Source organism: Boleophthalmus pectinirostris, unplaced genomic scaffold (assembly GCF_026225935.1).
Source record: "Boleophthalmus pectinirostris isolate CB_2022bp ecotype Guang Dong unplaced genomic scaffold, ASM2622593v1 HiC_scaffold_14, whole genome shotgun sequence".
Lineage (NCBI taxonomy): Eukaryota > Metazoa > Chordata > Actinopteri > Gobiiformes > Gobiidae > Boleophthalmus > Boleophthalmus pectinirostris.
This window is the reverse complement of record NW_026571047.1, coordinates 24,259,369-24,271,955: the sequence shown is the minus strand read 5'-3', so window position 1 is coordinate 24,271,955 and position 12,587 is coordinate 24,259,369. Positions and strand designations below refer to the sequence as shown.

General features: G+C 40.5%; 1 protein-coding gene across 3 annotated transcripts in view; it reads right to left on the bottom strand.

Annotated features, from left to right (window-relative positions):
- Positions 1–12,587, bottom strand: part of kat6b (K(lysine) acetyltransferase 6B) — a 95,909-nt gene that overhangs the window by 18,999 nt on the left and 64,323 nt on the right. For all 3 annotated transcript variants that reach the window (XM_055150580.1, XM_055150581.1, XM_020929438.2), the window contains exons 8-12: positions 8,489–8,604; positions 7,193–7,302; positions 6,257–6,398; positions 4,203–4,364; positions 2,678–2,771 (exon numbers count right to left, since the gene is read on the bottom strand). In XM_055150580.1, coding sequence (XP_055006555.1) covers positions 2,678–2,771; positions 4,203–4,364; positions 6,257–6,398; positions 7,193–7,302; positions 8,489–8,604 — 624 coding nt within the window. The remainder of the gene's footprint in view (positions 1–2,677; positions 2,772–4,202; positions 4,365–6,256; positions 6,399–7,192; positions 7,303–8,488; positions 8,605–12,587) is intronic.

The following is a 12,587-nucleotide window of genomic DNA, read 5'->3' as shown; positions in this document are numbered from 1 at the left end:
TTGTTGTTGTTAGCGTTGCCATGGAAGCAAAACTCTGCTCTGGTATCTCCAAGTTGTGAAAAGCACTTATAAACTCAATAATTAGGAGGCAAGAGTTGCGTTAGGAAAGTGAGGAATAATTCTGGGCAAACAAAACGCAAACAAAACGACTAGATCTGTTTTTCACCAAAGAAAAATTCTGAGTATTCAGCTGAAAAACTGAATTTTCTTCGGGATTAATAAAGTATATCTGTCCATCTTAAAGGTGTGTAACTTTTCTGGTGGATTGTTTGTCTCTATGGAGATTTAGTTTTTTTCTGGAATGGCATTTATTTCATTTACTCAATTACTGACCAACAACTTGCATTCTTACTGTGACTGGGCTCGCCTCTCCGCTGATCTGACTGATGTAACTTGGCCCTTTGGCGTCACCTTGTGTTTTCATAGACTTAAATAAGTGTAATGCCACACTGTGGAACATTCAGGACAATATCCCCACGGAGGGAAGCACGTGTCGGATCCTCCACCAGAGAAAAAAGTTACACAGTGCGACTTTAAGACTCAGACTCAGGTGCGGCGCAAACGTAGTTATTAGTGAAAAACGGTAAAACGACTCGCAGATATCGGGATCGGCTCGGGGGGGAAAAAAAACAACAAAAACATATTGAATCATCGTCACTAAACAAAGTCCTCAAGCTACAAAAGTGCATTTCCAATAGAGACTTGAGGAGCTCAGCTGTGTTCAATCGGCCTAATCCTCCTCTTTGTTATCAGCCACTCTCAATATCTCCACCCGCCCGAGCAGCCCCCAAAGTGAAGAGGAAATCAAACGCTCCATTACCAAACGCCCTTCCTCTCCTTTTGCTCTCTCTCACTCCCTCTCTCTCATTCTCTCCCCTCGCCTCTCTCTCCCTCTTTTTTCTCTCCCATTCTCTCTCTCTACTCCCTCTCCTTCATATCTTTCTTTTCCCTCTCTTCCCTCTCTCTCCCATTCTCTCTCTCCTCCATCTCTCTCTCTCCCTCTCTCTCCCTCTCCTCTCCTCCCTCCTCTCTCTCCCACTCTCTCTCATCTCCATCTCCTCTCTCTCTCTCTCTCTCTCTCTCCTCTCTCTCTCTCTCCTCTCCTCTCTCTCCCTCTCTCTCCTCCTCTCCTTCTCTCCTCCATCTCCTCTCTCTCCTCCCTCTCCTCTCCCTCTCTCTCTCTCCCTCCCTCTCTCTCTTCCCACTCTCTCTCTCTCTCTCCTCTCTCTCCTCCTCTCCTCTCTCCTCCCACTCCTCTCTCTCCTTCTCTTCCCTCTCTCTCTCCTTCTCTACTCACTCACTTCTCTCTCTCTACTCCCTCTCCTCCATCTCTCTCTCTTCCCTCTCTCTCCTCCACCGCTCTCTCTACTCTCTCCTTCTCTTTCTCTCTCTCTCTCTCTCTGTCCTCCCTCTCTCTCTACTCCCTCTCCTCCATTTCTCTCTCTTCTTTTTCCCTGTCCTCCTTCTCTCTTTCCTCCTTCTCTGTCTACTCTCTCCTCCTTCTCTCTCTCTCTCTCTCCTCTTTCTCCTCCCTCTCTCTCTACTCTCTCTCCTTCTCTTCCCTCTCTTCCATTTCTGTCTCCTTCTCTTCTCTTCCCTCTCCTCTCTTTCTCTCCTTCCCCTCTCTTGCTACTCCATCTCCTCCATCTTTCTCTCTCTTCCGTCTCTCTCACTCTCTCTCCTCCCTCTCTCTCTCCTCCCTCTCTTTCTCTTCCCTCTCCTTATTCTCCCCCTCCCTCTCCTCTGTCCCTCTCTTGCTCTCCCCTTTCTCTCCCGTTATCTCTCTCCTCCATCTCCTCTCTCTCTCCTACTCCCTCTCTCTTTCTCTTCCCTCTCCTCCATTTCTCTCTCTTCCTCTTCCCGCTCCTCCATCTTCCCTCTCTCTCTACTCCCTCTCTTCCCTCCACCTCTCTCTCTTTCTCCTCCCTCTCTCTCCTTCTCTTTCTCTCTCTCTCCTCCCACTCCTCCATTTCTCTCTCCTTCTCTTCCATCTCCTCTCTCTCCACTCCCTCTCCTTCATCTCTCTCCCTTTCTTCTCTCTCCCTCTACCTCTCCATCTCCTCTCTACCCCCTCTCTCTTCCCTCTCCTCTCTTTCTCTCTTCCCTCTCATCTCTACTCCATCTCTCCTTCTCCTCTTTCTCTCTCTCCTTCATTGTCCCTGAACTCTTCACAATAATAAAACTGCTCCAATGACAAAAATGCCTGAACGGAGAAAGAGGGAAAAAGAAACTCAACACCTGAAACTCACTGTAGTATTTTCTTTTCCCAAGACGCCTCCTACACCGGGCGCATTTATTTATTTTTTTTACTTTATTAAAAACAGAAAAACAAAACTAGTTCCCTCATTTGCGTTACACATTCAAAGTATTCTAATTATTCACCAAAATTTAGTTTATAAAAGCGTTTCATAACTCTCTTTTAAAGCCGAGTTTTGCCTAAACAGTAAAGTTAACAACAACTAGCATGCTAACACACACTTCCTGATTATCGGACAATAAAATGCTTAGATGGTGCCAGTACACAGCAGACTTATTTAACCTCAGGAGCTGTTTATAATTATATATCCGCCCTGGAGCAAGATTTTTTTTGGCTCAAATACGTGGGAAAATTGGGTGTGGGGTCTTTAAAGGTGTAGTCGATTCAAGAGGGGCATTAAAGCCACATTACGGAACTTACTGAAGTCGATGAGGAAGCGTCCGAAGCCCTTGCGCTGGTGCTGAGGCAGGATCATGATGCACGACACGTTGTATTTCTGCTGACAGAGCTTCTCCTGAGGGACACGGACACAAGGAGAGTCAAGAGCTGAACACGTCAGAACTACAACTGCCACCTGCCAACTGCCTCCACCTGCCGCCACCTGCCACTACTGTCCTCCACCTGCCTCCACCTGCCGCCACCTGTCACACTGTCCTCCACTGCCCACCTGCCACACTGTCCTCACTGCCACCCTCCACCTGTCACTACTGTCCTCCACCTGCCTCCACCTGTCACTACTGTCCTCCACCTGCCGCCACCTGTCACTACTGTCCTCCACCTGCCTCCACTGTCACCTGTCCTCCCACCTGCCGCCACCTGTCACTACTGTCCTCCTCACCTGCCTCCACCTGTCACTACTGTCCTCCACCTGCCTCCACCTGTCACTAACCTGTCTTCCACCTGCCGCCACCTGTCACTACTGTGCTCCACCTGCCTCTATTGTCCTCCTACACCTGTCTCTACTGTCCTCCACCTGCCTCTACTGTCCTGCACCTGCCTCTACTGTCCTGCACCTGCCTCTACTGTCTTCTCACCTGCCTCTACTGTCCTCCACCTGCCTCTACTGTCCCACCTGCCTCTACTGTCCTCCACCTGCCTCTACTGTCTCCACCTGCCTCTTCTACTGTCCTCCACGTAGCTCTACTATCCTCCATCTGCCTCTAGTGTCCTCTACCTGCCTCTACTGTCCTCCACCTCCCTCCACCTGCCTCCACCATCTTCTACCTGCCTCAACTGTCCTCCACGTGGCTCCACTGTCCTCCACCATCCTCCACCTGCCTCCACCTGCCTCCACCTGCCTCCACCTGCCTCCACTGTCCTCCAACTGCCTCTACTGTCCTCAACCTGTGTCTACCTGCCTCCACCTTTGCTACGGCCACTCACGTGCACTCTCATAGACATGTGCACGCTCACAGGCTCGTGCACGCCCATAGTGATGGTATGTAACTTTCTTGGTGCACATCACCATTGGAAATAGAAAGTTAAAACCATACTTCAGAACATTCTGCATTTATGCTAGACTGTAAAATATTATAGCCAAAGGAACAAAATTTCTATGGAAACAAGCAGAATTTCTGTTTGGCCCAGAGGATGCCCTCCTCCTGGCCAAACAAGAGTCAGTGCAATTAAAAACGTTCATAATGAATAAACATGCTTTTTTTTTTGGCAAAAGTGACATAATATGGCTTCAGTCTGAAATGTATAATGTTGTTAAAATGCAGCTTTAGTACAGTGAGTTTGAGGGTTTGGTCAGTCATAAAAATAATCAAATTCGACATCTGTGAATTTCTCTTTTGGATGTTTCATAGTAATGGCAAAAGTACAATGTAATCAACAGGAAAATCTGCCTCTTGCCCAGTGTCTGTGAGCATGACATCATCCCATTTCTAGGATCTGAAACCCCAATACTCAGGTCTAATGTAACATAATGTCATGTAGAAGTTACCTTGGAGAAGTATCCGACCAGATGACAGCCTTTCTGGTCGTTCTGGGTGAGGATGTAGAAGAGAAAAGGCTCCACGTCGTAATACAGCGTTTTGTGATCCAAGAACAGTTTGGCCAAAAGGCAGAGGTTTTGGCAGAACAGTTTACTGACATTTCCATCAACCTAAAAAACAGGGGAGAGGAACAGTGTTTGAAACCAGATCTGGAAAAACAGGAGATCACTGCTCAAAAGGCCAATTTGATTTCTTCAGTACAAATTTGACTTTTATTTTAGTTGAATCCGGCACATGCATATGCTATTTAAAGGTACAGTATGTAACCTTCTGGACGTGGCAGGGGCCTGATTCCATGAAGATAAAAAGTTAAAACTATTCTTTGGCTCATTCTCAAGTTTTATGGCATACTGTGGAATATTTTAGCTTGATTCATCAGACGGTTTCACTTTGTTTCACTTCGTAGAAACTGTCTGACCTCACAGTGTTAGAATTCGTTCGCTCGACTGTAGGCGGGTACTTTTTATCATTTGGTCGTGACGTATGTAATGTGCCACTAGCGGGGCTAACTGGTATATTAAGCTTTTCCCAATTCCTATAGGAAGAAGGGCAATAACGTCTTTCACCTAGAGGAAATTCACCAAACATTCTCTTTATTCTGGTTTTAAATCCTCGATCTCCCACTCAAAGTATGTCTTTTATTTTAGTCTATTTTTGGCTAAAGTTTCATAGTGTTGCTTGAAATATTTACTTTGGTATTTTGGTAACTAAATTGTTGAAAATGTTGTTCCTTTGGTTGTAATATTCCACAGTATGTCATAAAACACTAGCCTGATTCATCAGCCGGTTTCACTTCATAGAAATCCTTCATAGGATTCATTCGCTTGACGGTAGGCGGCTACTTTTTTTATTTAACCAATCGCTGCTATTTGGTCGTGACTTATGTAATGCGCCGCTAACGGGGCTAACTGGTATATTAAGCTTTTCCCAAATCCCGTAGGAAGAAGGGCAATAACGTCTTTCCCCTTGATAAAATTCACCAAACATTCTCTTTGTTCCGGCTTTAAATCCTCGATCTCGGGAATCGTTGACAACACTGGATGTACGGCTCTTCCGAGGTTCTTGCAAACAGTCTATTGTATTTTCATTCCTGACCTAGTTGCTGAAGAGAAATTAAACTGAGTGGAGGTACTAGGTGGCGCCAGCCTGGCTAGAATATTATAGCCAAAGAAACAACATTTCCAACATTTCCTCCTGGCCAAATAGTGTCAGGTTTATGGAGATGCAAGCCCACTCAGAGTATGGCTTTAATTTTAGTTTATTTTTAGCTAAAGTTTCATTGTGTAGCTTTAAATATTTGGTCTTTACTGTTTTGGTAACTGAAATGTTGAAAATGTTGTTCCTTTGGTTGTAATATTCCACAGTATGTCATAAAACACATCTATCTCGAGGAAGAACGTTTGAAATATTCTTTAAATGTTAAGTTTAAATGGAATAACATACCATTTCCACAAAGTTACATAGTGTTGCTTTCACTATAATATTAGAATCTAATGAGTAGAGTTAAGTCAAGACAGAAACAGCTATAAAAACTATTGAAATAACAAAAAAACACAACTATTCACTAATAAACACATGCTTTTTTCAACATTACCTTTTATTTTGTGCGATCATAAACGATTAACTTTTGCGCCTTCGTTAAAGTTAGTATTAGTTTGCACGACCATAAACGAAAACAAAATATCCTTACTTTAAAAAAAAAAATTATTCTCATTGTGGTTTATTTTGTCCAATCATAAACGATAAACTTTTGTGGTTTTGTTAACATTATTATCAGTTCGTACGACCATAAACGAAAAACAAAATATCCCTACATTTGAAAATAACAACTATTTGGGACAATTTGGGCTAAACGGGACAGAACCAGAATTAAACTAGTGCTTTACACGCGGTACCAACAGTTCCAAATTAGACTAAACCAAGAGAAAAGTCCAAAAATATACATGAAAACCTGAATATATTTTGATTGAACCCCCCTGTCTTTGCTTCAGCGTGTGCCCACCTCAAACACAGAGAGGTCATCCTTGCGGTAGATCTCGTTGGCAGGAGGGTGGAACCAGCCGCACTTCTTCGCGTGCCTCTGGAGGATGTTTTTGCTTCTCATGTACTTCAGACAAAACTCGCACAGATAAAGCTTTTGTAGTCTGGAAATGAGACAAAAACAAGAGAAAGGAGCTATTTTTAATCAAGGACTTTTTAAACATAAAACAGTTTTGATAAATAAACAATCTTTGAATCTTAGTTAACTCATTTCTTGTCCTCTACGTTTATAATAAATCTTGTCTTTGATCATCCTCCATATATTCACTACGACTCCTCTACATGTCCACTTCAATATGGAAACTTTAAAGATGCACTGTGTAACTTTTCTCCACTAAAAAAGTTGCACAATGCGCCGTCAAATGCTTGAGTCAGAATGCCTGTTTTTCTAGGTATTCTTGAGCTATAAAACCAAATTGAATAAAAAAGAATCACCTTTGAACAGAAAATATATTATACTTTTTACTTAGAAACGTAGAATCTAAGTAAATATAAATACATAATAATTTTATAATTTCTTATAAATAAATAAATGCTAAAATACTGATCTAAAACTGCTTAATAATTAGAAAAAAAACCCAAACTTTTTTCAAAACTGCAGACCTCCATAACAGCTGCTGATTTTAAAACCTACGTCTTATTTTTGAGTCTTATTTTTGAGTCTTATTTTTTCAATTATTCCAAGTGGATAGAGATAGGGGGCAAGTGAAAACGGGAATTTTCTCGCATGAAGGACAATGCAGGATTGTTCAAACACACATGAATGAATGAATCAATAAATAAATATGGCTAATTTAAACCCAAAACATCTAGCACGAGCTGTCTGATATCTCTAATCTAAACAGAAAGAACAGAAAACATACTTAATAATAATATTTGAACTTGGTAGTTTGTTTACCTTGAATATTCAGGAGGATAAGGCGATGAATACCACGTCTGGATCTCGTATTTTCCAAATTCGATGACGGAGGGAAATCGCACCGAGTCGCTGTTCAGAGCACCGGTTCTCTGTCAAACAAAATATTAACAAGGTGATTTAGTTCATTTAGTTATTTAAACCTTATGTGTCAGAACAACAGCAGAAGAAGAGTAACACAGTTTGAGAAACACTGACTATTTTTTATGTCTAATTAACACTGTTGGGCAAGTTACTTCAAAACTGTAATGTGTGATTTATGATTTGTTTCTGTCATTTCAAAGTAAGTTGTTAAATTAGAATATGACTGTGTTTAAAATGTAAAACATTACACGACTACTGCAGCACTTTAAGTTACTCTCAACAAAATAACTGTGTGAAGATGCTGAAATTTTGCGCCGTATATGGACTGAACCAGGACTAACCCAGGACTGAACCAGGACTAACCCAGGACTAAACCAGGACTAAACCAGGACTGAACCAGGACTGAACCAGGACTAACCCAGGACTGAACCAGGACTAACCCAGGACTGAACCAGGACTAACCCAGGACTAAACCAGGACTCAACTGGGTCTAAACCAGAACTGAACCAGAACTAAACCAGGACTGAACCAGGACTAAAGTGGGCCTAACCCAGGACTAAACCCAGGACTAAACCAGGTCTAAGCCAGGACTGAACCAGGATTAAACTAGGACTCAACCAGGACTAAAATAGGACTGAACCAGGACTAACCCAGGAATGAACCAGGACTAAACCAGGACTGAACCAGGACTGAACCAGGACTAAACCAGGTTTAACCAGGTTTAACCAGGTCTAAGTCAGAACTGAACCAGGACTAAACCAGGTCTAAACAAGGAGTAAACAAGAAGTAAACCAGGTCTAAACCAGATCTAAACCAGATCTAAACTAGGACTAAACCAGGACTAATCTTGGACTAGGAATCTAGGACCGCCCCTGAAAGAACCCCGAGCCCGTGGAGCAGGGTGTTCGCAAAGAGCGATCGAGAGTGGAGTTTTCCGTCAGTCCTTTGCGGTCACCCGACGGTCTACGCGGGTGCACCTCCGGGCCCGACATTCAGAACCGTAACAATGACATTTGTAAGTGAAATATAAAAAAAAAAAAAATTCATATCTGGCGAATTTTATATCTGACACAGCAAAAACAGTCTGGTATGAAAACAAACAAAACCATTGTTTGAAAAAAATTATCTATTAAACTAAATGATCGTAAGACCAGATGAACCGCATTTGACTGTTTATATTTGATGATTCCTCACCTGTGCTGCGAGCTCTTGTACTCTGTTAAAAGTCTCGATGTCCTCTTCGCTGACGTGCTCTCTGGACATGGCGGCCATCTGAGTCTCCTTCTTCACCCTCAGCTCCCCGTTCAGTCCTGTTCAACCACAACAGCACAACATCATAATATAACACAGCAACAACATGTATGACAATTCTGTGTGTTTATTAGTAAGGGCGGGCAATACTCACAGAAAATGTGTCTCTATATACATTTTTAAATTAAGATTATGCTTGGTAGTAAAGATGTTATTTTTATTATTAATCAAAAATGTGTCGAAATGTCCATGTGTGAACTGTAATGGTTTAAGTGAGCACAATATAGATAAAGCTTTTGTCGTCTGGAAATGAGACAAAAACAAGAGAAAGGAGCTATTTTTATCAAGGACTTTTCAAACATAAAACAATTTTAATAAATAAACAGTCTTTGAATCTTAGTGAACTAATTTCTAATCCAGTTTTTGAACATCTTCCATAAATTCACTATAATTCCTCTACATATCCACTTAAATATTGAAACTTTAAACTTTTTCTCCTCGCTTTTCTCCACAGCGATGTTATTGCTTTGTCTGGAATGTTTCACAGTATGGCATTAAACCTTTCTATCTCCATGGAGACCAAACCGGACCAAGTTACAGCCCAAATCTGTGGAGAGGCGACACTACCCACAGTCAGAATGTCTGTGTTTCTAGGTATTTTTGAGCTATAAAACTACTTGTATCCTACATTAGAGGTGTTTAAAGTCATAATGTGGAACATTCCAGGCAGAGCAATGACGTATCCATAGAAACAAGCAGGTAATTATAATGAAAAATGTACCAAAATGTGCATGTGTTAAGCGCAATGGTGTATTAATAAGATATAAGTAAGCTCAATGTGAAGGTGGGTAATATTCACACAAATTTATATAAAAATAATTACTGGATTATTCTAATAAAGATAATCTGATTATATTTTTGCAAACTATCAAATAAATGCTAAAATGTGTCTGTAATTGTCTTGGTTTAGGTTCAAGTATTGCACAAAAATACACAATGTACAAAGGTATTAAATATTAAAGGAATTATCTATGAATTTTCGCTAAGTCTGTTTCATTATACTTTTTAATCAGCTCTTTTTTCATTTTTTATAAGATAATTAAAATATAGTGTTTATCTTCCAAACAGCAATTTCAATATTATCTAACGGGCTTTGCATATTACTCACCTCAACCACAAAACTGAATTAAAGGGCTCATATTATGCTGTTTTCTAAGATATAATGTTGTTTCTTCAGCACAAACAGACCTGGAGTTGTGTTTTGTTTCATTCACGCATGTTTAACACTCAAACCCTGCGAATTTAGGCTGAGTTCTTCTCTCAGATGAAAAACAGTCTGTTCCACCTTGTGATGTCATGTGGTAAAACAAACAAGTGATCTGTACACCTTCACTAGAATCATTTGGAAGCCCTGGAATTGCCGAGCCTGATTCATCTTCGTGGAAATTGTCTGACCTCATTCACTCGACGGTAGGCAGATACTTTTTTTTTAATTTAACCAGTCGCTGCTATTTGGCTCGTGTCTAGGGATGGGCATTCGATTAAATTTTCTTAATCGATCGTCGGGAGAATTAACGATTGATTATCGATTAATCATTAACGTTTTTATATTAAAATGATCATCATTATTATTACTATCTGCACTACTAATCTGCATAAATAAATTCAACTTTACGACATATAAACATAACGACTCTAGAGCCACATCAATCCGTTTGACATTATAATGTGTTTAATTCAGTTTTGCGCAACTCTCACAGAAACGAAACTTAAAACCACATGGCTAATTTGCATAAACTAAGCGAAGAAAAAAAAAACAGCTCTTGTGCGCTGATGCGGCACGACTCAGTGGAATACAGGTTAGTGTGACCAGATTTGTGTTTGTCAAAACCAGGACACCGTACGGGGGGAGGGAGGTGGGGACTCGTCATCGACATTGAGCTGCTCTCACCTGGCAAATCTTTTTCCCTCTGGACACTGAAACATATGTGCTGCTTTGTACACTGTGCACATGGCCTCACACTTGTCCCGACCGGAAGGGAAAGCGTGGAATTTCTTGTACAAGTCATTATTAAATACACATTTGCGCTTCGTCACATTGCAGACTGACCGACTGTTTGTGTCTCGCTCCTTCTGAGTGCAGAGAGCTACATGTACGGACCCCTGTTTGGTCACTCAACACACAGCAACCTACATTCGGTTTGTCAATTAAAATGAACGTAATCGATGAAATTCTTAATGATCAATTATCGATTAATCGACTAATCATGCCCAACCCTAGTCGTGACATATGTAACGCACCGCTAACGGGGCTGTAAAGGAAATTTAAATATTGTATGATTATTTTATCTTTTAGACACAACATGTGGTCTTGTAAATGAAACTCACTGAGGTGGGAAAAACCCTTCAATGTAAATGCTTCTGTTCCCTCTTGTTTGCTAATCTTATCTGGAAGCAGGCTGATCAGGAAGTGATCAAGGCAGGTGAACATGGATGCAAATCAGATCAAGCAGTTGGGTTTCTGTCTCTCCTATTGTTTTAACTCCACATGTGACATCCTGCTCGGGAAGGTCAATAGAAACACATCTGGCCACACCTCAGTCGGAGTCTTCACCTTCTCACATTGAAATGTACGTCCTCTGGTCATCTCCGCCTATATAAACTTGGTGCTTGTATCATTCGGGGTCTGACGTCGAGGGGACATGCTGCTTGTTGTTCTGTCGGATCTATTTCTTGCAAGAAATAAACTCTGCGTCTTTGCTTCAACATTCATCAGTGTCTACAAACTGAGTCTTTTTCCACAACAGGGGCTAACTGGTATTTTCCCAAATCCCATAGGAAAAAGGGCAATAACATCTTTCCCCTTGATAAAATTCACCAAACATTCTCTTCTCGGGAATTGTTGACAACACAGAATATATGGCTCTTCTCTGATTGGCTGGTGCCCGGAATCGCACTTCTGGGGTTTTTGCGAACCGTCTAGTCTATTCTGATTCCTGACTTAGTCGCTGGAGAGAAATTAAATTGAGCGGAGGCACTAGGTGGCACCAGTCTGGCTAGGACTTACTTGAAAATTACCCCTTAATGACATCACAAGGTGGAACAGAGCATTTTGATAGACTTTTGCTAAGGACTAAGGCTGTGCAATTAATCAAATTTTGATCACGATTTCGATTTGTGTGTCAAATTATAATCTCATATAATCGAGTTGAAACGATTCAATCTTAACAAAGTTTATTTTTTGATAAATCTACTTATTTATATAAAATGTATTTTATTTTTTTTAAATATAGAGATTGTAGAACAGTTGGATATAGTTTATTTTGGATACATTTATGTTTTTCTATGCCTTATTTCATGTCCAAAGTATATTTTATTCATTTTATGTTTTATTTTATGTTTTATACATTGCAAAACTGCTCTAAGGTACATATTTGTAACCTATATTTATTTTCTGTTTGAAAGTTATGCGTAAATTATCAATCAATCAATCAAACTTTATTTATAGAGCACTTTTCATACAAAAATGCAACAGAAAGCGCAATAACTAAGTGTTTTGTTTGTTTGTTTTTTTGAGAGAGAAATGCTGTATAAATTTGAAGAATCGTAATTTCAATATTGACCAAAATAATCGTGATAATGATTTTTTCCATAATCAAGCAGCCCTATTTTAGACCAAGGTTTAGTTCATTTTCATAGCTGGCGAATTTTATATCTGACACAGCAACAACTGTGTGGCCTTAATGACATCACAAGGTGGAACAGAGCATTTTGAGCTTGGGAGATGTAGACGGACTAATAATAAACTCAAAATCAAACATGTGTGAATGAAACAAAACGCATCTCCCGGTTTGTTTTTATGAGGAAACAACATTAAAACATGGATTAAAGCTCACAAGAGTCAATTTTGTGTAATATAGGACCTGCTTTTTTGCTGATAAAACAAATTATCATAACATCCACAATATTCCAGTTTTCTACATACTCACTTTTACTATTATAATTTCAATATTTTGTATATAGACCATTCTGTGTATTGCCC